At 39.7% G+C, this 26710-nt stretch overlaps 2 protein-coding genes across 7 annotated transcripts in view; both read left to right on the top strand.

Moving 5' to 3' along the window:
- The first annotated feature begins 8274 nt into the window (after positions 1-8274).
- LOC105390547 overlaps positions 8275-26710 on the top strand; it is a 99158-nt gene continuing 80722 nt past the window's right edge. For all 6 annotated transcript variants that reach the window (XR_007268260.1, XM_048633076.1, XM_048633078.1 and 3 more), the window contains exon 1: positions 8275-8427. The gene's annotated coding sequence lies outside the window, so the exon portion shown is untranslated. The remainder of the gene's footprint in view (positions 8428-26710) is intronic.
- On the top strand, positions 21466-25949 carry LOC105385988. Its single transcript, XM_048633256.1, has 2 exons — positions 21466-25665; positions 25815-25949. Exons 1-2 carry the CDS (start codon positions 21466-21468, stop codon positions 25947-25949), a joined length of 4335 nt encoding a protein of 1444 aa, XP_048489213.1.

The raw sequence follows: 26710 nt of genomic DNA, 5'->3' as shown, positions 1-26710 counted from the left end.
TTGACAGGTGATGTGATGTTTGCGCTTGCGTAGTTTGAGTTTGACAGATACCGTTTCCGTTGCTCGATATAACTAACCAATCATTGACGAGGATGCCGTTATACGATTGGCTAGCTTATCCTATAGTAAACATCGGCCAATCCTCAATCATTGTATTTTTTTTCTTGTTTACGTAATTTAAAACAAACCCAAGCCACGCCGTACGTGCGTTTCTTTTTACGCAGTATCATTGCTCTAATTCTAATACCCCATTTACACTCTCGCACGAGTGGCGAGGCGAGCGACAAGGCGAGGGGCGAGGCGCGAGTGTGAACAGACGCTCGTGGCTCGCCTCCTCGCTCGCCTCGCCACTCGCGGCGCTCGCGTCCGGAGCGGTTTTTGGGGCACGAGTCAAAGGAGCTCGCGTCGAGCTCGCGTCGCACGCGAGCGGGTGTTTACACTCTCGCGTCCGCTTCATTCTGGCTTCTACATCGTGCCGCGCAGGTTGTGTTCGTCGTCGTATAATTATAACGTAGTGTTTTTCCTCAGTTGTATAATGGATTGGTCGCAAGACGAAACATTTAATTTCATATAAGTAAATATTTCAATAAAATAATAATAATAAAAAAACACTAAAACGTAAGAAATAAAAGCAGTACTTACCTGATTATTTCTTACGTTTTAGTGGTTTTTTGAAGTCGTTTTTTTTATCATTATTTTATTTTATTACTTATTTATACTTAGTTTATTTGCAATAGGTACCTAATTGACAATCAAAATTAAGAAGCAAATGATACCTATAAGTCCTACTAGTCAGTAGTAAACACGAAGTAGTTGCTATATACCTACCGTTGAGGAGTTCTCTTGACTACCTTCCGTTTCCATCATCAGATCAGCTCAAGGTCACCATCATATTTTTTTTAATGTTAAAAATATAGGTAAGTTCCTATGTACTTTCTAAATTTCATTAACTACAATCGGTTAATAGGTACCCAAAATGGAAATTCATAGCCTGTTTTTAACCCTTTACCCACCCTTGGAGGTGGAATCAAAATTTGAAAAAAATGGGATCTCAACCCAATACAAAAAAAAAAGAATTTTCAAAATCGGTCCATAAACGGCGAAGTAATCGGTGATCATACATAAATTCTTTATTGTTGCGGCTAAAACTTCGACGTCCTCCATCGTTGCTAGCACAAAGACAACTGAACTCTGCACGAGAGTGTAAACACCCACTCGCGTCGCACGCGAGTGGGTGTTTACATTCGCGCCTCCGCACGAGTGACGAGGCGAGCGAGGAGGCGAGGGCCGAGGCGAGAGTGTAAATGGGGTATAATACATCAAAAATGGACGAAACGTCGTCGCGATCTCGAAGCGGAACATCGAGCTCTGTGATGTTAATATGAGCTCATACTATGGATTCATTGCGAGTCACGGTGATACGTTGCGATTCCGTTGCAAGTCGCAACGATACGCTGGGACTACTACATAGCTCGTTCGTAGAGACTACCCGATAGAAGAGAGGATTCTCATAGTTAATATCATGTTAATATAATATCATTCTTTCGCCTGTGGAGACGGCCCCTTAATCAGCTGATAGCAGTTTACCATAAGATTTCAGCTCGGTACCTGTACCTATAATGATTGTCGACGACTCGTGCCTTCCATTAGCAGTGTGTTTACTGTTTTTGTAACACGCGCCACACGGTCACATCACACATCACACGGCGCGAGAAAGCGTGCCGTCCCGCGACGCTGGCTCTGACAATATTTGTCTTGCGCCCGACTTGTGACTGCCTACTTAGTGCTTTGTTACTAAAGGTTAGACTACTCAACCAAAATCTATGTTTGTCGGTTCCATAATAAAAGTTTCCCTGAACTATTGCAAAGTTAGAGTAGTCGGACTCTAGTAAAAGAATACGATACCTCTCGTACTGTCGGCCTCCATTAGCAAGAGAAATTCCCCCATTTGACTACCACATGATAGAAAGCGTATGATTGATTTACCTAAACAATACAATTTAACAAACGTCGTAATACTTACATAGTTAGTAGGAATCTTCTATTAATAAGTAGTTAGGTGTATCTCTATTACTTTTCAGTCATTCAGAAGGATCGTATAGGTAAGCACAATCTAAGAAATGGGAAGATTTAATAAAATAAGACATTACTACTTATGTATTTTGATATACAGAGTGTCCCGTAAAAAGTGGATGGTAAAATAAAAATAGTAGGTAGCGATACTTCGTTAAGTTTTCCCGTAACGTCAACTGGATACAGAAAACCTAAATGCCCTAAAGCCAGTTATATAAACGTCTTTAAATTAAATACTTACTTAGCTGCTTTCATTTTTATTTAAATACTTACTTATAAAATCTATTATAAACACAGAAAACGATAAGGATAAGTACCTACCTATTTGATTTATTCGCCAAATATATTTATATTATTAATGTGATATTCATAAATGTTAAGAATGTATAATAAATAAGAATAAAATAAATAAATAAACATACAGAGAGAGTGTCCGAGGTCTGTCCGTCCATCGTTTCGCATGCGTCGACAGTTTAACCTTTCATCCTCAGAATACGTAATGAAGCTTTATGGTAATCGCATCCTGTCTCCAGCAAGATCAAGGTCACTACTGGAGAAAATAATGCTAATCGCATCAGAATAGAAATTCTTATCACATTCTTCGCTATTCTAATGCCTTCTTCCGCTTGCATAATGTTGCGAATATTGTTTTAGGGTCACTTTTACCAAACGCTAAATGTATTTAAAATTGTATTTAAGTCAAATTTTAAATACATTTTGTACCAACTGACACACGCGTTTGGTGAAATTCCACCTTAGGGTACGTTTTAGTCGATAAGTTTAAAAATATTTGACAGAGCTGTTAAAAACAAAACAAAATCTGACACTTTAATATACCCCGAACCCCAACATACTTTTGTACGTATCATCGTATGTAGGTAGGTTACAGGTATACAGGGTGTGAGGGAAATTAAGCTAAAAGGGAGTGATTATATACCTACCTTCGTAGTTCAGAATAACGAACTGAGTCACATCTTTCTGTCGTGACTTTTTACAGACCCGGTAGAAATTCCAATGCATTTTGTTATTATGTTATAGGTACTTAATACATAATCATTTTTAGATAGGTACAACGAATCAACAGTGCAGTGGTTTGCAACTAGCCTACCTACCTACACTGACTCTTTAATGTCCCGAATGTCCCGCGTTCAAACTCCGAATCCCGGCCGGGGCAGTAGGTACTTACCCCTTTCTTACCCCTTCCCTGTTATATTACATAGTTGGTAGTTTGGCGCTTTCTTGTTTTAGATGAGTTAACAGTAGGCTCTAGCACAGTAGAACATAACTGGTAACTGCTATAGAACATAATAGTGAGTAACAAGGTAACGTAATAAAAATATGGAACCTTATAACTATTTTTATATTGCGTGGGTAGTTCATTTAGCCGTTTTAGCGCATGCTCCATATTCAGAAACTATAACATTAAAAAGTGGGAGTAGAATGAAGTCACGCAGTAAAATATGTAAACCGTTTATAGGCATATAACCCTACGGTCGATGATCTACCATTATTTATACATAAGTTGGGGATAGGCAATGCCTAGATGGCATATTATTATTTAAATAATATAATAAATCTGTCTATTTGATTATTTAACTATACATATACCCAGGTCCATTCTAGTAGGTATACGTACTAACCTAAATCTATTATTTAGTAAGTGTAAGATCGTTCCTTTTCACAATAAATCCAGGTGCAATTTTTATGCAACTAACCGAACATTTTCAAGTTATTCCAGAGCACAGGACACAAAGATTCAAAACAAAAAAGAAACGTTATCACCAGATCTAAACACCTAGTCAGCCATAAATTGTTGTTAAAATGAATATTTTCGCTTAAAGTTTATGAAGGCAGAACACAAAGGGCAGATTATCAGCGGCGGCTAAACGGCCGAATTAAATAGTTACCTACGGGAGGGAATGTGCGCCCCTGCATACCGCGTGGGGGCGCTTGTGTTATAATCGTTGTATTTGGTTCTATTAATTAAGCTTTCAGGATTCTGTGACCAACTACCAACCCGTAGATCAATGAGAATATGCCACTGATTCCTATTAGAGAGGTATTATTATACCAGTAGTAACTGGTCGAAGCCTAATACATTTGCACCCAAAATGTGAGATCTAATTCATAAATACCACATCAATAATTCTTACTCTGATACTACCTATCTGTTATTTCAAGAAAATTTTCTCATCAACTTCAGCTCGTAATCTTCTAGTGCTGGACCTAAGGCACAATTATCAGATTTTCATAGGAAAGGTCCTACCCACGCCCCGCTACGTGGAAGATACGACCACTGCTATTTTAATTGCCACCTGGAACAAAAACTTAAAATATTTTATTTTGATTGATTACATTGTATGTACCTAGTAGTAGTACCTACAAGGTACATTATAAGGATTTATTTGAATTTGCTTGTTACAGATCACGACTAACTGTGGAGTCCTCAATGCGCGTGCGCCCCCTGTATGCTACAGGCACAGGGGCGCGAGTTATGTCGCGGGGCGGGGGCGAGGCGGGGGCGGGGCGGGGGCGCGTTATTGTCTCCGGCGCTGATACGTCATCTCACGTGCTAATTAGATGCCGCTTTCGACCACCGCAGATTCTAACGTAAGTGTTTTTTTAAGTTTCAGGTTATTTTTGGCTATTTTTCATAGTTGGTGGAGGCTACAATGCCAGTGTGTGTATGGATTTGCGCAGCAAACTTTCTGCTAACTCACATCGTAGGTACCTACCTACATAAGCACCTTGCGAATGCTACATCGCATTAAACGCTCACTAACTTTTATCAATTCCATATTTCGTCTAACTCCAACTAACCCGGGGGCATGAGTGATAAATCTAAGTTTTCAGATATATTTCTAAGAGGTTTCGAAGGCGAGTAAGAGCAGCAAAAGTAAGATTTATTTGTTTCGATGTTCCATTTGCGCGTCGGTTCCGCGGCTATTTAATTAGCTGATCACACGGAAGGTGATTCCGGCTTAGGGCGGCTCCACTCGGCTATTGTGCACGGCATTGGAAAACTTAGCCTTTAGAGGGTGACATGCTCCGAACTAAGCAATAAGTAGGTACCTACATTTTGTAGGTGCCGTGGGAAGCTATCCGACCTGAGGTATCTGGTAGTGGCTGGATGAGTAACACGCACACATATGTTATAATATGTTAATCTGTCTGGAATTTTTGACTTGAGTCTTCACCGCAAAAATATGAGACTTGTATCGAAGAGGCCTAGCATCACAAGCATGATCGTGCAAGCATCACACTTAGGACCGAGGACTGCAATTTGTTTGAGTAACATCGCTTATTCTACATTACAACGCGACGTTTATAAACACCATCAAACTTAAAAACGCAGGAAAACCACCAAAGGTCCATTGACTTCCTCACAATCCCAGCTCGCCCTTACTCCTTCTGGTATCGGCGCATCGCCGCTACATTAATCTGCCACCTCGTATTTCTGAACGCTGGCAGATTGCAACATTATATTGCGATTACGTTTATTGCTCCTCTGACTCACCAACGGTAGGTGATATTTTTCAGGAGGTGTGGAGAGTTGTTTCCGGTTACGTGGCATTTTTGAGGTGAAATGGTATGTTTTCTACGTGCGAACGGACTAAGCTATATATAACCTCTGTGTCATTGATCATTAATCATTAAATAATTTTTGCCACCTCGTTTACATATTGTATAACCACTTTATGGTGATAGCCACTGCTAGCCTATTCAACCTGCAAGTGACGGCTGTCACGGTCCTTATTTTACTTATTCCCTTTGTAGATATGCTAGTCATTATACTAATTAGTCTATGGCAGTGTTTTTCAACCTTTTTCATAATGCGACCCCCCTGGTAGGAATTTTTTTTTTCGCGACCCCCTTCGCCCTTCGGTTTTTTTATCATGTTAGTAAGTATACAGGGTTATTGGTAAGTAGACCTGATCCTTTCAGGAGGCGATAGAGTAAGGCATTTCCAGTCGATTGAACCCTATAATCCATTATCCGGAACTTAACCATTTCTAAGATATTTTATTTATATTTAAGTTTTTGCCAACTTTTAAAGCTTTTAAAACCATAAATTAAAAACACTAGCTATATTTCAATTACTTTTTTGTTTTTTCATATAAGTAAAACCTTAATAAACTAATTAAAATTGCATTATTCGACTTAAATTAGACACAATAACTCAAAATAGCCAAACAATTTTTTTAAATATTCAAAACGGAAAAACAAATAAGTTAAATTAAAAAAAGAATGTCATACAAAAAAAAAAATGTGCACTACATCTTAAAAACATAGTCAACTTACTTATAAGCAACAACTTAGTTACTTATATGCACAAAGGTTCCACTCGAGAGAGCCAGGTACAGGTACTTACACCCCCACAGAGAATAGAATAGAATAGAATACATATAAGCTTTCAAATATGATATGTCAATATCAAATCAATTTAGGTCTCACCAAGATATGGCCAAAGCAACCAGAGAACGCGGAGAAAACTAATTTGAGGTATTGTGTCTAGTAAAATTTAAGTCGAATAATGTACATGTATTTTATTATTTTAATTAGTTTATTAAGGTGTTACTTATGCAAAACAACCAAAAAAGTAATTAAAACATGGGTAGTTTTAAAATTTTCGGTTTCAAACTTTAAATTTTGGCAAAATCTTAAAAAAAAACTTAAATACTCATATTAAATATCATAGAAATGGTTTAGTTTTAGATAATGAATTATTGGGATCAATCGACTGGAAATGCCTTCCTATATTAATTACCTACTGAAAGCATCAGGTCTATTTAAAAATAACCCTATAGGGTGTATAATGTGAATGTTACAGTATTATTATTATTTATGGTGTGCATGATTAATTAATAAAATATTCATTGTCTTTATTACTATTTTTTGACTTAGTACCTACCCAGTTTTTTCGATTTCTGGCGACCCCCCTACAGAGGCTTCGCGACCCCCCAGGGGGTCGCGACCCACAGGTTGAAAAACACTGGTCTATGGCCTAGGTAAATATTGGCGTGATACTGAGGGATGCCGAGGACAGTGTTGTGGCGCTCCTGGGATAGGCCTATGTCCAGCACTGCATAATTACGGGATGAACATGATAAAAAACATTTGGTGTAGGTAGTTTAATAAAAAAAAAATGGTTTCTAAAATGGTTTATTTTGCGGTAGGTAACTGTGTAAGCATAAATAATTTCCTCGTAACCGTATCAAGGGATAAAGTAGGCTATATGATCAAAATTATGGTTCCTCTTAGAATATAACCCAGATCATACTTTATTCACTGTTATCTAAATTACAATAAATTCGGAGCAGATTTAATCAAATACAGTAATCGACGTTCAATCAAAATGACTGACCTATCAAATCGGATTAGGTACTTATATAGAAATAAAAACGCGCTTTCTTTTCAAAGAGGCCACTTGTACATGTAACGAGATATAGAAACTTATGTACATACCTACACCTGATGATTTTGTTGAGCGAATTTAGCCGAAAAAACATACTTACCAGCAATATTTTGATTCCCAGTGGAATCACTCAGGATTTTATTCGAGATGGTTACCCTTTATTAGTAGGACATTTAGGACATACAAGGATGCATATACTACATGTAACATGGAATCCCCTCAATTTCCAATGTCGGTACATCTTCAGTCCACTTCCCGCTAGTGCACGGTACGTCCCGTGACATTCCCTGGTGGCAGCCGGGCCGACAGCAGACGTCTTCATTGATGGCCGCGGCTCAACGGAGCGGAGGCGTAGATGCGACACTAGGCATAGATCGGCGTCCACTGTGATGAGCTGATAGAATAATGGAATATTCTTGATTTGCTAACTCTGTAAGGTATTGGAAATATCAAATAAATTCATAATTTTTACTCAATTACTGACTAAACATATCATCATCATCAGCCAATAATCATCCACTGCTGGACATAGGCCTCTCGCAAGGATCGCCACAACACTCGGTCCTCGGCCTTCCTTACTAACATACTCATTCATAGATTAAAGGGATGTCAACCTAATAATTGCCAGGGTTTTAATTAGTCAAAATCTCCTTCAATTATTGTTTAACAAGAGGTGTTAATTGTCTTCAGCAGTGCTACAGATCCGACCGAGGTGTGTCGGAGGCGCTCATCTGCGGCACCTGCTCTACTTGCGCCGGCGCAGCGGCGGTCACGTCTCGGTGCGCGCGCGCATAACGGCCCCAGACTCCGCCGCGCGCGCACGCCCGCGCCACCGCCCCGCGCGACGTAAACACGAAACTACGACCACTAGTGACAGTTCTCAGTGTTGTGATCGAAAACTTTGTGATTGCCAACCAAAAAGGATTCTTTCTTACAAGGTAAGTTGCTTAACTTTTTAACATTTTTGTCTAGAGATTCAGTGTTAGATGTAAGTTGATTCGCTCGCGTTTTTCTCGCGGCATCATCGCAATGTTTTCTCATTCCTATCTATCTGGGCTTTGCGGAGTTTTCGCTCCGAATTGGGTCGAGTTTGACGCTTCTGCCGTGACTTGATTGGGTTAATCTTTGATCGTAAAAACTCTTAATTACTTTGCCCATAGTATCAGTCAATTCTAACTTTTATTAAAACCTGTTAACATTAATTTGGTGTCGATTAAGGATATCAGTGAAAACATTTAATGTAGGTAGGTACAAAATGTTGGTGACATATTGCGTGTCGTGTAACGCAACATCTGTACTAATAAAAGGTGATAGCTATTATTGATATTTGTAAAGAGCCATTAAGTAGGTACCTAAGTTTCAGTTTATTTGCTTTATCCAATAGTTTAATCATATTCGTACACACATGTAGGCACGTAGGTAGGTATACTGTTTTGAAATGTGAGAAGTATAAAGGCCAGTAGCTTGTTGAAAGTATAGGTCACTTCAGTGACTGTCGCAGTTGGCTAACTCAGAAATACATTTATTTAGAACGCAATGTTGTGAGATTAAATAAAGTAAAACCTATCTAAATGTGATAGCTAGGATTTTATTATTTTGATAGGAAGGTATTGTAATATGGAGGTACTTACGCTATTGACTGCAGATTCCCAATATTGGGAATATTAGTAGTAGTACAAAACAATGTTTACAAAATGAAGTCTTCCTCGTAAAATGATAAGTTACAATATAGTAACATAATCGTGCAAAACTGATTAAGTAAGCAACAAGCTAAGAAATACAAAATAGACACTTTATCTACCTACAGGTAGGTACACATTTCTATAGCCAGGAGAGACGTAGATACGGCACGAAGACTTTTATCTGAGTTAGGTTAGGACAGAACAAGTCAAGAACCTATGCAAGTATACATATTTGTATATCTCTCTCTCTCTCTCAGCCTTCCGTAGTCCACTGTTGGACATAGGCCTCTCCTAACGATCGCCACCCCAAACGGTCACCCGCCATCTGCATCCAGCGGCTTCCCGCTACCTTCCGCAGATCATCAGACCAACGGGTTGGGGGGCGACCGACACGCCGTTTGCCGACACGGGGTCTCCACTCCAGAACCTTTCTACTCCAGCGGTCGTCGGCTCTGCGGGCTACGTGGCCAGCCCATTGCCATTTCAGCGTGCTAATCCTTTTGGCTATGTCGGTAACTTTAGTTCTCCTGCGGATTTCTTCATTACGAATCCTATCTCGCAGGGACACGCCTAACATAGCCCTTTCCATAGCACGCTGAGCAACTCTGAGCTTGTGGATAAGCCCTTTGGTGAAGCACCACGTCTCGGCTCCGTAAGTCATCACTGGCAACACGCACTGATTGAAAACTTTTGTTTTCAGACACTGAGGTATGTTTTCAGTGAAGATGTGTCGTAATTTCCCGAACGCTGCCCATCCGAGTTGGATTCTACGAGCTACCTCTTTATCGAAGTTGGATTTACCTAATCGGATCACTTGTCCTAGGTAGGGATACTGATCAACAACTTCGATGGTGACACCTCCTACAGTTACGGGCGATGATGAAACATGTTCGTTCGACATGACCTTTGTCTTGTCCATGTTCATTTTCAGCCCAACTTGTTTAGAGGCATCATTGAGGTCTGTGAGCATTTCGCCCAACTCCTCCAGCGTTTCCGCCATAATAACTATGTCATCAGCAAATCGTAGATGAGAGATATATTCGCCATTGACGTTAATGCCCAGTCTTTTCCACTCTACAAGCTTAAAAACATCTTCCAGTGCACAGGTGAACAGTTTCGGAGAAATAACATCTCCCTGTCTCACGCCCCTTTGCAACTGGATCGGTTTTGTGCTATGTTCGTGTAATCGAACTGACATTGTGGCAGCATTGTACATACATCTCAACACCTCGATATAGCGATAGTCTATATGGCACCGCTGAAGGGATTGAAGCATCGCCCAGAGCTCAATAGAATCAAAGGCTTTCTCATAGTCCACAAACGCTAGACATAAAGGTAGATTATACTCCTCGGTCTTCTGTATAACCTGCCGAAGCGTGTGTATGTGATCTATGGTACTATAGCCTTTTCGGAACCCGGCTTGTTCGGGTGGCTGGAAGTCGTCGAGTCTTTGCTCGAGACGATTCGTAATAACTCTCGAAAACAGCTTGTACACATGGCTCAGAAGTGCAATGGGTCTATAATTCTTCAATAGGGCTTTGTTGCCTTTCTTGAAGAACAAAGTCACTACACTTCTGCTCCATGCCTCCGGGCTTGTGCCTTCGAGTATGACGGAATTAAACAGCCTCCGAAGTGCTATTAAAATCGGTCTACCGCCGGCTTTCAGAAGTTCTGTCGTTATTCCATCATCTCCCGGAGCTTTGTTGTTTTTTAGCTGTTTGAGAGCTATACTAATCTCGTCTAGACTGACGTCCGGAATATCTTCGGTATAGTGTCGGGTGAGTGGCGCTCGGCTGTCGTGAGCACCGCTGGTAATAGGGTTTTGTGTTGTGGTGTATAACTGTCCGTAGAATCTCTCAATTTCTCCCAGAATTTCGGGCACTGATGAAACGGTGTTGCCAGTGTCGGTCTTCAGTTGGGTCAACAGAGTCTGCCGAACAGATCGATCTCTAGCAAAGACTTTGGAGCCCTTGTTTTGCTCTATTGCGTCTTGAATGCGCTTGCAATTGTAGCGTCTCATATCGCATATTTGTATATACCTAAGTATAATAGTCCTAAGATAGGTTTATGAGTTAATATGATATGTATGATGATTGCACAAGTTTTCTTAATTTATAATTTAAATATTAAACTACATTTTTATTCAAAATTAAATTAAAAGTATTTTAATCAAGCAGCTGTTAAACATTGTTTACATAAGGAAAAATGGTTGAAACTGACTGATCATTTTAGAGAAACTTATTTAATTTAGATACGTATATGTTTATGTAACTTTGTTAGAAAAAGGATTACAAATAGAATATGATTTTAGGTACCATGTTCTATACAGGATGTCTTTGATTTGATTTCTGACTTTCTGACTAACCCCTCAGGAATAACAGTCATGAGCATTGAATTAATTAGTGCTAAATCGTAGGTTTATTACCTTTCTATGTAGGTATCAATAACTATGTATGTACATTGGAATTTATTTAAATACATGTCAAGGTAATGTAGGCTTAAACTCGTCTTAGGTACTTAGAGTTATACTAGTCATAGAAAATAAATAGCATTAACATTGAGTACGTATTTAATGTAATGTAATGAGTTGAATGTGGATAGAAACCGTCGTCTGTGATTAAGTCTACCAAGTATGGGCGCTGGGTATACTTAGTCAATCAATTGGAAACGAACTTAACTTGGTATTCAAAGAAATATCATCATAATTAAATTCACATATAATTAAATCTAAAATGGACTTTACGTTTAGACCTACATTCACAATCTATACTAATACAGTTAAGTTTTATAGGAAATATACAGCTTCATAAAAAAGAGTAACTATATAAGTATTTAGAATAAAAGTAACTCCATTACTTAGAGCATAAAATTCAATAAAAGTTTTAAATTTCAAAAACCAACCGTCACACACAATTTTGGGTGAAACTGGTAAAATTCATCCGGGCGGAAAGTGCGGGGCAACGCGTTGATGTCTTTTGTATGGGGGACAACATCAGGCGCCCAAAAATTTTAACGGCTATGTTTTTTTTTTCTATATTTCTCAGTATTAACAGTAATTTAAGTATCTAAATTTCAATATCAATAAGGTAGTGACTCAAATTACCTACCTGTAATGTTGTTCTACCTACTTGTTCATGATATTTCATCATATTCGATGATCTCGTAATCACGTCATATTTATTAAATTACATAAATAAACATGGAATTTAAGAGGCCTCTGGCTGGACACATGTAAGGTGAAAGTGACATTGTATAAATAATGGTAGCCTATACACTTGTCATATCATGAATTCGTCATTCGTCATACTTTTGTAAGGAATGTTGGTAGCACTTCGACATTTTCTCTTCAAGTTACAATACTTACATATTATTATTTACATTACAGCATTTTGAATGTCAGTTGAAGTCGGTGTAGCTATAAAGTGCCATTATGATTGTTGATTGTATTTATTTAATAACAGACTAAATATTATCGTTTAACATCAAGTGCACTTTAAATGAATATTTCTAAACAATAATACTTATTAGAGAAGATTGACGTTAGAGGAAGTTCGTGTGGCAGAATTCTATTTGTTTTCTGTAATTATTTTACTTATAATTACAATTATTATTTACACAGTTACAGGTATTTAACTTTTCTCGGTAAAGCCTTAATCCCACGTAATAAATACGTAGCATAGTAATAATATTAAATTGTCTGTATTTTAAAGTGATTTTAGTTTAAAACAAGTACATAGTACAATGTAGTATAAAAGAACTGAAATAAATTATTAGGAATTCGTAGATGCCTCAGTCGTTAGTGGCTTTGATTGGTATACCAAAGGTCCCGGGTTCAGCCTCAGATCGGGGCATAATTTGTTTAAAGACAAATATTTTTATTACTTAAAGTTTTCGGCTCTTAGTGTGAAATCATTATGTTACGTGGTTTTTAAGTCTTGGAACAAAAGAAGCTCAGCATGACCGCCTGACCGGCTTAGGCTTATTTAAAATCTATACATTTAAAAAGCTGTGGTGATTTTTATCGAGTATCGAGTAGATCACTCGATCATTCAACGTGAAGTACAGGGTGTTTAAGTTATTCGTGTCACACGGACACCATTACTGCACACGTGGAGCGCATAGCAAACGCACCGCAACCACTTAATAGTACACCATGTTTATCAGTTTAATTCATAATTTTGTAAATAATTATTATTTATTTCATTCACTTTGATGAGAAGTAATTAGCTACATGTACTTATTAGTAGCCGCAAGATCATCCTATCCACTATTTTGATTTAAATGATTATAAGTCTGTTATATTATGTATTTGTATAGCATAGTTATTAGGCTCTACCAAAATACTAAGAGCTACATAGGTATGTGAAAAACAGTTGTGCACTTTTCTCAAATTCCGGTGACATCAATCACACAAAACTAACAGTTACGTAGACGGAATGAAATCTTCCCATAATTTCACGAAAGCCCGTTAGGTGTGACCATAGGGTCTTTTCACTGAGTGCCGAAAGACGCTACTTATTAAACCATTAGTCCACGCATGCGCAAAGGTCACTTGGCGGAAGTGCCGTGCTAAGTTAGTTAAGTAGCCGGTAGGTAGTTAGGTACATAGAAACTACAGTTTAGTTTTAACTGAGGAGCCACAAGCCTGGCAGACATGGCACGTTGGCGACTGAAGCCAAGCGTGCTACCTACAATGTATTGGTAAAACAAAAGATATTGTAAAAAAACCTCGTTTATTATTAAGTAAGTTGATAAATAGACCCAAGCATAAACTAATGATCATAAAAAAAAGATTTTTTTTTGAAAAAAGATGATTAGCTCTCATTCTACATAAATAAAAATAAAACCTATAAGTTTACAGTTCACTAAAATAAAAGCCGTGCAAATTACTCCGTCACGCTCACAATTTTTTGAGCTTCCTAAGTAGCTAAAAATTACCTATACTAATATTGGCATACAAATTTATAGTATGCAAGAGACTTGAGTAGCAGGTTACAGTAGAGTAGATGAGTTTAACGGTGCAGTATTCTCATTACATATTACATTATGTATTAAGTTTTTGCTACTTTTCTATTAGTTATGTCAGTGGGAAAATGTATTTCATAACATGGAAGATGTAAAAAAAATTAAGTAGGTTACAATCTCGTGTTAATAAGCTTACACGTTATCAATTTCTCGACAAAAGTGTGCACTTATTAGTTCATTAGACACTTGCTTAGGAAATACTAGACCAACTTTTACCCGGAGATCGAATGCCACACTCGTAGGAAGTGAGCCAGTCGTTCACCACTCCGCCTAGACAATCCAGATAGCTAACTAATTGTTCATTTGTAGTTTTCATTGTATCATTGTGCTGGTGTGAGGGTGGAAATGAGGGTAGATGTGCCTCGTGTGGGAACTGCTGGGAACTGAAGTTTGGTATTTAGGCCTGTAAGTGTGAACACGAGCGTCTTTTGTCCGGATTTGTAGATTCTGGCGAGCGGTTCCCAGGCGTGAGCGAGTTGTGAATGTTGACTCTTAATAGGATACTGCAGAAAGAAAATTGTTGCATAACATTCCATGAAACTGTTTTAGGATTAGGTAGGTATTAATTTGCTTTTGGTTATTTATTAGCATTGCAAATATGTATTACGTAATATACCTACGTAGGTCGGTATAATATGAAAAAGACATAGGAAGGCCCTAAATACTTCATAAATTTTCTCTTGTAACGATAAAATTCCCGTAAGGAAACCGAACACCGTACGGCTCGCCATCGCTCAAAAACCCGTAAACATGAGAAGTGGCCGTAAAACAACACAATAGGGCAATAATAGAAGTAGCCGGTGACAGGATACGAGTGTGTGGCGGCAGCGGCGTGTCGTAACATCGTATTGTTCTATTAAACTACATGGTGTACTTAGTACCTACCACCTATCTGAGTACTATTAGAATGCTGATTTCTTGTCTGATTTATAGGTACTTTTAGAGGTCATTGTTGGTGATTTCGCGAAATATTCGAGTTAACTCGTCGCGCGTTTCACCTCCATTTAAGAATGGTTCTTTATTGTAGCCGCTGCATCGGCTAGTTAAGAACTTAAATTAATACTTTTCTTAAAAGTAGAAACTGTATGCAAGAGTTACCATGTCGCATAGATTACAAACCTTAGACCTAATAAAAATTACCAGTTCATATAAAATTTCAAATATACTTACTGAGGATACTACTCGTCCCAAGTTCAATGTAACAGCTAATGCAACATAAAATAATCAATGTCTTCCAATTACATGTACCTACAAAGTTATCTACTTTAATACGTATACAAATACTTAAACATAATTACTTTTACAAACATAGTAAATTACAAAATAGCCTCACAAAGAAACAAGGTATTTCTAAACTATTATCAATTTTAAACCAACTAACCCATTATTATAATTTCTTTCAACAAACAAGTGGCGTAATAATTTTCGAGTAAGAGTTGATACGAAGTAGTCGTTCCGAGCTCCTTCAGTTTCGCAACTTTATCGGTAGCCTTTACACACAACCGGTTTACAGGAATAGGACTTTATTTTGTAAGCATTAGATGTGAGATTTGCTTAAGTGTGTTTGTAATAAGATACTGTAAGAAATGTGACGGCTTGCTCTAATAATAAGGGCCTCTGTCCTCTGTTAGCTAAGCGATAATTGCAGTTAGCTAGTAGCTAGCTATTTTTAATATCACTCGCCAAATGTTATACATACTCACTCATACGAGATGAGCAACTGCAGTAACTACACTACAAAGAAAGTGTGGATTTGACATCTTTTACTCATAATTATCAACAGATATCTCACAAGTTACAAACTGCCACTCCGGTCTCTGTGTTCAGTAAAGTTTTCTCTGTGCTTCTGTCACCAGGGTCTTCAATAACTTCCATCAATGTTACACAAATGTAAAGCTACCCCCTTATTCATAAAAAAGTTACTGAACGGATTAACTATTGAACTGTTCTGTCCCTCTCTGACAGAGATCAATTTGTTCTTTGACAGAGAGGGTTAGTCTATACCTAGATACATTGTAAGCTATTATAATTTGTAATTTTGATCTGAATGACAGTGAAGTGTCGTGCTAATCTCCGCGGCCGGCGTACGGTTATATTACCCCACATTGTCGTATAATTCTGTGTCAATACGTACAGTAACTCTGATAATTTGTCGGCAGAAGTCGTGATAACGTGTTATGGGTTTTGCTAAACTGATTCGCGTACTGTTATTGCTCACGACAATATAATTATTGTGGTCTATGCATTTCAGTGTACGGTCCGTGGAAATTAATGGACACATTATTTTGTGTCTGTCGTGCGGAATTATAACTACTCATTTAACAGAACCAGTTATTGGCAACATTTAATAAGAACTATAATACTATAATATATGTATATTTATTTATTCCGAATCTGAGTGGCGCTTTTCAATTCCTATATCATTTAAGAATCATTTCCTGATGCAGTTGTTTCCCCAATCATTAGCCGGTGGAGAGCATTTCTCTCGCAGATCGCATCAGCACTCGGCGGCGGCGGCGGGTACTTAGTCGACGACTATAAAGTATCTGTAGGGTTACTCTATCTTGATAAAAATTAAGCACGAAAGCTCTCACGCAATCGGTAGGTTTAGTACAACGAGATGGACTCGTCGTTAGCGCCGCATACCTACGAAACTAAATTTTTCGTAACGAGAGCGATCCCCATGAGCCGTCGTCCGCGCAGATATGTGTCGTCGATATAGTTACGTAAACTCAGAAATGAAATAGATCCCTTAGATGTAATTGTATCTAGTCTAGTCCCGGGTTACGCAAGTGGTTCCCACGTCGGTATCTCACTTCCCGTTTTTCTGCGGCGTCCCACGGCCCACCGCGGGGCCCAAGCATTGTATGGGTTTGCGCAAGTTTAGGTAACGTGCTCTATATTTTTTGTTTCTGCGCGATAATCAGACAGACAGATCATTGCGGGCGGAATTCTCTAGTGACCAGAGTTTACATCTGTTGCGTTCATGTTTCTTGCAACTGCTCTGTGAATGGAGTAAATGGGTGATTGTGTACGGAGTCAAATAAGATCGCGTACAGTAGTTGCAACTTTACATTTTTACTACATATCGATGTTAACTGTGTAGACGTAACAATCGGTGTATTTACGATAAGTAAACCATTTCTTCGTTTATCCGGCTCTATAAAAACGCGTTTAAAACACTGCACAATTTCCTTATGTTCTATTAATGGGCGGGCGCAAATGTTTTTCTTCCTGAACATTCTTGATCAGATTTCCTCGTGAAAATGGTATGTAGAGTGCGACCATAAATGTTATCTGTAAATTAAAATCACTCGTGGTGTGATCTATATATTATGTTATTCTGTAAAGTGGACATCACTACTTGTGGTGTGATTGGTGTGAATAAGTCACTTCATGGGGAGTGTGGGGGAACAGTTTGCAATTTGCCGTTCAACTGTTTAATTTAGTAATACCATAATCAATTTTAGTTTTAGGTCACATCAAAATTTAGGAAATGTATGAATAAATATTATAATGAATATAATATAAAACATTTTATTTTCTCTTTTTTTTAAATTTATATTGATGCATATAGTCGAACGAGTTCACCAGGAAATGTCATTGAAATATTCATTTGAAAATTATACATTTTGACATTGACAATATCGAAGTTAACTGTGATTTCATTGATGAAAATCTTAGAATCACCCACCTGCAGCTGCTTGCATTGTCGATTTGATGACATAGCGTCGCTGAACTTGGGTTATAATGCTAATGATGTCTGACAGTTAGCAGTGCGCAGATGACAGAGTGATAGCTTTGTGCGGACGCTCGCTCATTGACACCGTTTGATGTAAGACAACAGATAGTTTTAATTACTCTGTGGCCGTTAGTCGGGTGTCTTCCTCGTTCTCATTACTCTGTGATGCACATTTGATGAGCTGTAGTTATTAACATAACAATTAGAATTTAGAATTATCAGTTAAAATGTCACAGCAGCACATCCTCATCCTCACTCATGTTAACTGCCAGTGTCATAATAGTATGAAAGTAACTAACAGCCATCGGTAGATAGAGTTGTTGAAACTGGCAGTAAAAGTCTAAAATAAAACTATCTAATGGTGTACCTAAGCTTATCCAATTTTAGGCGTTTTTTTTAATAATTAGGTATAGAATGTATTATTATTATGACATTTAGCAATGAGCCTGCGATGAACTCTCACAGAATGACCCTGCTGCACCAACCGGAAATATAACTTTCGAGCCTGTAACTTTCAGAAAAATCACATTTAATTGCGATGAATTTATCTAATATGTCTAGGTTATCAGGGATCGCGCTATTTAATAAATGAATAAACCTAACCGGCAGACTCATGTCTAGTGTAGGTACAATATAAATGTAAAAACAAGTACATAAGATACATTCCATATGAAGAAAACCTCAAAGCCACATTTGTAATCCGATGTTCTTATGAGTTTGTAATGTTTATATGCCTTATAAAACATATCTAATTAGTGTAGTACCTGTATCACAGTCGGTGGGCACTTGCGCCACCATCAAGTTGCCCCATACAGACACACACATACACTCGTCGATTTACCAAACACCCTCTTGCGTCAGTCGGTGTAGCTCGGGCTTTAGTCTTATTAGAGATTGCTTAATTACTAGTAGGTAAGTACTATTTAACTAGGTACAAATTTAGATACATAGTTAATCTGTTACCCATCCTTAAATATGTTATTTTTTTAGTGACTAACTTCACTGAAAAACGGTTGTGGGATACATTTTATCCCGGTTTCATTGCAAGTTGAATTATTTTCCTATTACACCTAAGCTTCAATCTTCCAGCATTTCGCTAAGGAATCCTTTTGAACCCTCACATCCATAAACGTGATCGACGAAATGACATGCCCATTTACGATTGCGTACACTTAAAACATTTATATGCCGGTTGTATTAGAATATTGTGATATTGCGAACAGAGCGCTAGTCGAGTTATTATCGCGTTTTCCCATGACGCACATTTCGCAACCGCCAGAGAATATACCTAATGCAAAACGTTTCATAAACGGTGCTAAAATAGTATAACTGTATCGAGCGACTTGATTGTACAGTCGGGAGATTGTAGCAATGCAGTATGTGATCAATTGTTTGTTGCATTACATGGGATTATGATTTGTGAAATAACGTTACAGTTTACGATATAGGTACATCAGGTACATTTTAATATTGCTTATTTCCCGTAAAAATAATGAAATTGTTTCTCATAATATATATTTAGTACTTTAATTGGTCTAAAAACATGCATAAATCATTAGAAATCTAAGACACAGTTTACTGAACCCTCCTGGACTTGAGCTGCAGATCAGCCAGCTGGCTGGTTGAGAGGGCATTGGATGAACTGGAAAAATACATTTTGATACACAGGATCTGATGGAGATGAGTTACCATACAGTACTACATCAAGAGTCACTAGTTCACTAGGTCTAGTGTAGTTGTGTTCATCCCGGCGCCGCAATCGCACCACGTGTAATGATATCGACACGAGCGCTTTGAATCGAATCACAGAATCGAGACGACCTTAATCGCAACTCGATTGTGATTCAAACAATAACGGAATATAAATCGATCATTCGGATGAATTGTTCATTAGGTCTGTTCCTGTACGGCACACAGTACCTTATACTTACTAGAGCTCAAGTTATATTATAAAAATTAATTCAATTTCTGTTATTTAATCGTATATTTGTTCAGCTGGATAACCATAAGCTAATTTTCCTTATCAAAAGTGTCATTAATTAACTATTTAAACTTTTGAAGGTTTTCTTTTTAAATTGAGAGTTTACTAACTACTGAATCGCCAAGTTCATAGTGCAGTGTGGTCTTCTGGTCGTGTCGCCGACCTCGCTAGCCGCCCGCGCCCGGGCGTGGCTCGCGCCGTGCCTACTAGCAAATTATTCGCTGAATGTGCACGAAATTCCATACGATTGCTGTTTAGTTTTTTGCCGAATCACTTACAACTTGACTGCCGGAATGTTGGGTAATCGCTAATGGCTTTCGACATGTCAGTTAAAACGATGCAAGTTAAATTATTAGCTTTGTAAAGCTAGATTTTATATTTTGTTCAATAAGTAATTATGACCTAAAGATATTAAATGTTACCACAGAATAATATCTAGTACTAATATTACCTACTACAGTACTAAGTTAAATAACAATGCATTTTGGAAGTACCCTTATCTTAGTTTGTTATCTTTGCAAATCTGACTCGCATAGCCTCTTATTAGATGCACTAGTGAGAACTATTTATTGTAAACACAAATTGAGTTATCTCCCGCCACGACATAATGCATCTCATATCTTCACGGATAAATGGAACCGCTCCAATTAAAGCATGCATGACTCGCGCTACTATTTAAGTGAAATTTCTAATTTCCCTCAATTTAGTTGTAGAACAAAGTTGGGCTCATTATTCTGATGTTAGCTCAAAGACAATGAGTGACGCAACATGTCACTCTGCGCCGGCGGCGGCGGCGGCGGCGCGCGCGCAGGCACTGTAACAATAACATCATTACGATATGACAAACTAACCGACACCCAACACTGGGATTCTTGTAGAGGGAAACTTTTTTTTATTGTTTCTCTCGTCATTCAGAATTAATGTGCAGTTAAAAGGTTGTTTTCTAATGTACTCAAACGATGAGGAAACTATTTAAAATTGTAAAGGACTTGCTTAGGTTATTATGTACGGGCTACGGCTACCGTACAATAGGTACTTACTTAGATGTTATATGTATTATGTATATTGCTATAAGGTTGAAATCAGATTGATACTTACACACACATACATTACTTGTTTACTATGCAGTAATATTTTATAATGGAAATAAATTAGTGTTAAAACAGCGCTCATTGGGTTTGGTACTATCAGCCTTAACATAACCCCAAATCTTATCATCTATCATTATCATAGAACTGTAAACACACTACAGTTTTTGGTCCTTCGAAAATAAAGACCAGCGGTCCGTGTGGTGATAAACAATCAATAGTGTGAAGTTTCTGGTGATTTCTTGGTGCAGCTGCGATTCGGTTTGACTGGCCTGCCACCAGCGGCCCTCCCCAGTCAGATTGAGAAGGCGCACAAGGCTGTATCTGGGAGTCCCGGGTTCGGAACACGCAGTTCATCTGCTATCATCGAGGACCAGCTCTCGCTTCGACATTAGTGAGGTATATCAAGTGACATACAGTCATATCAAGACAGCGACAGACAGTCTCAACTTATCAACATGGAAAGCCTAATTCAACGGCAATCCGATATCATCGAGCTGATCAAACAGATCGAGCGCAACTTCAGCAAGGATTCTGCGAGACGGAAGACACGCACGTATCTGGACGAGCGTCTGGATACATTGGACAAACTGTGGGCGGAGTTCCAGTCAAACAATGACAAGCTGGCCGTTTATGAAAACGACATCGAGCCCTACTTCAAAGAAGATCAGTACTCACAATCAAGGATCTACTTCGACTCTGTGCGCAGCAAGATCCATTCGTTTCCCGCTGCATCAGGTGAGGAAATGCAACCGAAATCACCGTTAGTGAATCCAAGACAGGTGAAACTTACGATACCGTCAGTGCCCATCCCGTCAGCGTCTACTGCTCTGACCCCGTCCGTCTACGGCCCGCCGGCCGCGGCCGCCCCTGCGGTCCCCCCGGCGGCGCGCGCGCCCCCGGCGCCCTCCGCGTCCACGTCCACGGAGGCCCCCCCGAGCAAGGTGGCTGACCTCCTCTCGCAACAGCGAACCAACTTCAGAGCATTCAACAGAATGGTGAAGAATATCAAAGTGGACGAGATACGCGACAAGTGGGAACTGGAAGACGAGCTGAAGAATGTTCAATCAAGATGGAGTACGATCGACACCTTACACTTACAGATCGATAACTATCTCCAGGGATCGGATTCAATTTACGACGAAGAATTTGGAATCTACGAGAATACCTACAGATCAATCAAGAGGGACTTGAATCTTAAACTAGCGTCGACAGCGCATCTTCAACAATCAACCCCTCGCATCGACATCCCAGTGTTCTCCGGAAGCTACACACAGTGGCCCACCTTCTTCGACCTCTACGTGGAGAGTATCCATAACAACAATCTCCTTTCTAAATGCCAAAAAATGCAGCACCTGAAAGGGAAACTACGCGGAGATGCGGAGCGACTCATCCAGCATCTTCATATATCATCCGATAACTACGACGCAGCATGGGATCTGTTGACCCATAGATACAATAATCAACAATTGTTATTTACAAAGCACATTGAAGCATTCCTAAATCAGCCGATTGTGCAGAAGCAAACATCATTTGAGATCCGACGTCTCTATGATACTACGATGGAGTGTCTACATGCCATACAAAACCTGGGTATCGACACAAGTACTTGGGACCCTCTGTTGGTGCACCTCATATCAAAAAAATTGGATATCGAGACCTATGGTGATTACAAAGAAGCACGGAAATCGCCACGTGACCTGCCATCGCTTTCTGAGCTTATGGAGTTCCTAGAAGGCAAATTCACAGCGTTGGAGCCCATACATAAGAAAGAAAGGGAAACAACATCAACTACATCAAACAGGCCATATCAACAGAACAAGCCGTTTTATCAATATCAAGGCGGGAATCGCAGTGGAAAATTTCCAAAAAGGGAACTGCAAGCTATTGCAACATGCACGTGGAATTGCCCGCTATGCAACAACAGTCACGCGTTGTACAAATGCAACAAATTTGTCAGAATGACCCCCGAGGAAAAGCTGATTACAGTGATAAAACTACACGTTTGCCAGAATTGCCTCTACAAACACTACGACAATCCGTGTGTTTCAACAAAAAGGTGCAAACAGTGCCAGAACACACATAACACCATTCTACATGATGCCTACGCCAATGTCAGCAAAATGCCGCCGCGCGCACATATGCCGCGCATGAATGAAGCCGCCGCCGTGTCCGTGTCGAATTCGACACCCGTACACACAGTACCTACGATGCCTTCACCTTCAACTTTGCGCCAAGATAACAAGCAGCACAGCGTAAATCACGTTGCCACAGATGACGAAGAGATCTTACTGACGACCCTCTCACTAAAAATCAAGTCCATTGATGGTCGTTATATCACCCTGCGGGCCCTACTCGACCAAGGCTCACAGATATCCCTAATATCTGAAAATGCTGCTCAGCTGTTAGGCTTACCAAGGCAACGCTATCATGCTTCAGTATCAGGCATCGGAAATGGCTCGAAACAAGGCAAAGGAATGATTACACTCGATTGTCGATCAATTCATGATGACTATGGTTTCACCACTCAAGCATTAGTCATAAAGCACGTCATTAATAATCTTCCTAACATGACCTTCAATCAAAAACCATGGGACCACCTGCAACATATCAAGCTGGCCGACCCCCAGTACAACGTATCAAGACCTATTGACCTACTACTGGACGCCAGCATCTACTCTAACATAATTATGAGTGGTCTTATCAAGGGTCCTAACATGGCACCCATCGCCCAGCAGACGAGAATGGGCTGGATATTATCAGGAAGCGTGAAAACCTTCAATTGTCACGTGGTAGTCAACAATTTATCAGACATCTCTCAATACTGGGAGCTTGAAGAGATTACCAATCAACCAGATGATCTCACACAGGACGAGCAGTACTGTGAGGAGTTCTACCAATCCACTACCAGACGTCTGGAGGACGGAAGATATGAAGTGGCTATACCTATGAAGCCCAACTTCGAAGAAAAACTAGGACAATCAAAATCAAAAGCCATAGCACAGTTCCATAATCTAGAAAACAAGATGAAGAAAAATCAGAACTTTTCAGAAAGTTACATAAAATTCATGAGAGATTTTGAAGAACGCAACCACATGCGCTTAGTCAGCGAACAAGTACAAACTTCGTACTATCTCCCACATCACGGTGTGTTGAAATTAGAATCAACCACTACTGCATTGAGAACAGTATTCAATGCGTCAAGCAAGACTTCGTCTGGATATAGCCTGAACGACCTGATGGAACGTGGTCCTAACCTTCAGAAAGATTTACAAAGCTTAATACTCGGGTGGCGTCAGCACAAATACGTCATCACGGCAGATATAGAGAAAATGTTCAGACAGATCAACGTCAGAGAGTCAGATCAGCATCTACAACGCATAGTCTGGAGGGAGTCACCACAAGAAGCCCTGAAAGAGTATCAACTTTCGACCATCGTCTTTGGGCTGAAGGCCGCGCCATATATGGCAATGAGAACACTGAAACAGTTGGCGATCGACGAAGCAGACAAGTACCCATTAGCATCAAGGGCATTGATGACGTCATTCTACATGGACGATCTTCTAGAAGGAGCGAGCACGGTCGAAGAAGCAAAACAGCTACAAAAAGAACTTATTGACATCTTGGGAGGGGCTGGCATGAATATCCGGAAGTGGTCCAGCAATACAGCGAAGCTAACTGAAGGTTTATCAGCCGAGCAACTTGACACCCCCCTCGACTTCAAGTGCTCAGAATCCAGGAAGACGTTGGGCATCCGCTGGAACCCTACAAGTGACACGTTCACATTCCAGAACAAATATCAATCAGAAAACAATGAAAAACGACTTACAAAACGAGAGTTACTATCAAAGATATCAGTGATATTTGATCCGCTAGGATGGCTATCGCCGCTTACTATCCGAGCGAAATTATTATTCCAACAAACATGGTCCGAGGAACCCTTAGATTGGGATGGACTATTACCAGAATCGCTAAACAAAGACTGGGAGCAACTAAAACAAGATCTTCAACACATAGATCATTTCGAGATACCTAGATATCTGGGAGATAAATCAAACTATCAAATACATGGATTTTGCGACGCCTCGGAGAAGGCTATTGCTTGTTCTATTTATATCACAACACATGATTATAAGGGCGAGTTTACATCAACACTCATGACTGCGAAAACAAAATTATCGCCGTTGAAAACAAAACCGTCGCTACCCAGACTTGAACTTTGTAGCGCGCTCCTATTATCACGACTTATGGAAAAAGTCATGGAGACCATATCAGACAACACACAGATCTTCGCATGGACCGACTCTATGGTGGTCCTTGGCTGGATCCACGGAGACATCAACAGGTGGAAGCCATTTGTCGCCAACAGAATACGTTCCATACTGGAAATCATCCCTGCTACATGCTGGCATCACGTCAAGTCAGAGGAGAATGCAGCTGATTGTGCCACACGAGGAGTAACTGCTGCACAGCTGTACAAACACCCGCTGTGGTGGAATGGCCCGGCTTGGTTGTCCACATTCGAAACAGAGAAGATCAAAGAAAAGACATATCAACCTCCAACAATTGAGGTCAAGAAAAACAATGTGAACGCAGCCTTATGTCATAAGAATGACCTAGTGGACAAGTTATTAAACGAATGCAGTTCACTGCACCGAGTAACAACCACTATCGCTTGGCTATCACGTTACATAAAGTGGCTGCAAAATAAACATCCAGAAATTCTTCCAGGTGATAGACGTATTTTTCCAGGTGTTGCAGTCCGAACCAGTATGTACTCATATTATAATACATGATTAATTTCCAGTCGTCTCGGATGATGCTCATATCGTACATCTTGTCGAAATACATGTTCATGTTGTTGTTAAATTGTGTGATATTGCAGTCGCATTGTGCTGAAGTCAACATTGATAAGAAAAGTAGTAGCGCCATGGATATGTAGTGACAAATGCCTTTCCTTGTTGTTCGCTTTGGTCGCCCGCTGGCCTTGACCGTGGGAGTTGTCACTTGATCGGGCGCGTCTGCATGCGAATCAGCTGTTGTGACGTCATCAGTCGTTGGTGTCGTGCATTGTACGTCGCTTATCTGTGACGTGGCGTGTTCTTCTCTTACTGGCAACAAAGCCAATTTTAGGATCGGTCGTTTTATGATGCCGCCTTTCGTTTTCACAGTAGCTACCCGGACGTGTCCGTCTTGGCCGGGGTGTACGGCGACGATCCTGCCCAACGCCCACTTGCCAGGGGGTAGGTTGTCGTCTTTGATAAGGACGACGTCATCAACTGCCATGTTTTTGGTAGATGTTCTCCACTTTGTTCTTATTTGCAACTGTTGTAGGTAATCTGATGACCACTTCTTCCAGAACTGTTTGTTCATTGATTGGATTAAACGCCATCTCGTAGTCAAATTCATTTGCTCGGGATCCGTCTGTGGCCTTGTGATTAGTGAGCCGCCCACCAGGAAGTGTCCTGGAGACAAGTATTCGCCATCCGGGCTTTCACTTAATGATATGAGAGGTCGTGAGTTGAGGCACGCCTCGATCTGATGCAGTAGAGTGATAAACTCTTCGTAGGTGAGTTTCTGTTCGCCAATCACTCTTTTGAGATGATATTTTAAGCTCTTGACGGCAGCTTCCCAAAGGCCTCCTGCTGATGGGTAGGCTGGCGCGTTGAACTTCCACTGTGTGTGGTATTCACTGCTGATCTT

This window comes from Plutella xylostella, chromosome 5 (assembly GCF_932276165.1).
Source record: "Plutella xylostella chromosome 5, ilPluXylo3.1, whole genome shotgun sequence".
Lineage (NCBI taxonomy): Eukaryota > Metazoa > Arthropoda > Insecta > Lepidoptera > Plutellidae > Plutella > Plutella xylostella.
This window is presented reverse-complemented; position numbering and strand designations above follow the sequence as displayed.

Excerpts from the sequence above, each read along its gene's own strand:
- LOC105385988 (XM_048633256.1), top strand. The coding sequence starts at position 21,466 with ATGGAAAGCCTAATTCAACGGCAATCCGATATCATCGAGCTGATCAAA. Across the intron at positions 25,666-25,814 it reads AATGCAGTTCACTGCACCGA|TCGTCTCGGATGATGCTCAT; the intron begins GTAACAACCACT and ends ATTAATTTCCAG.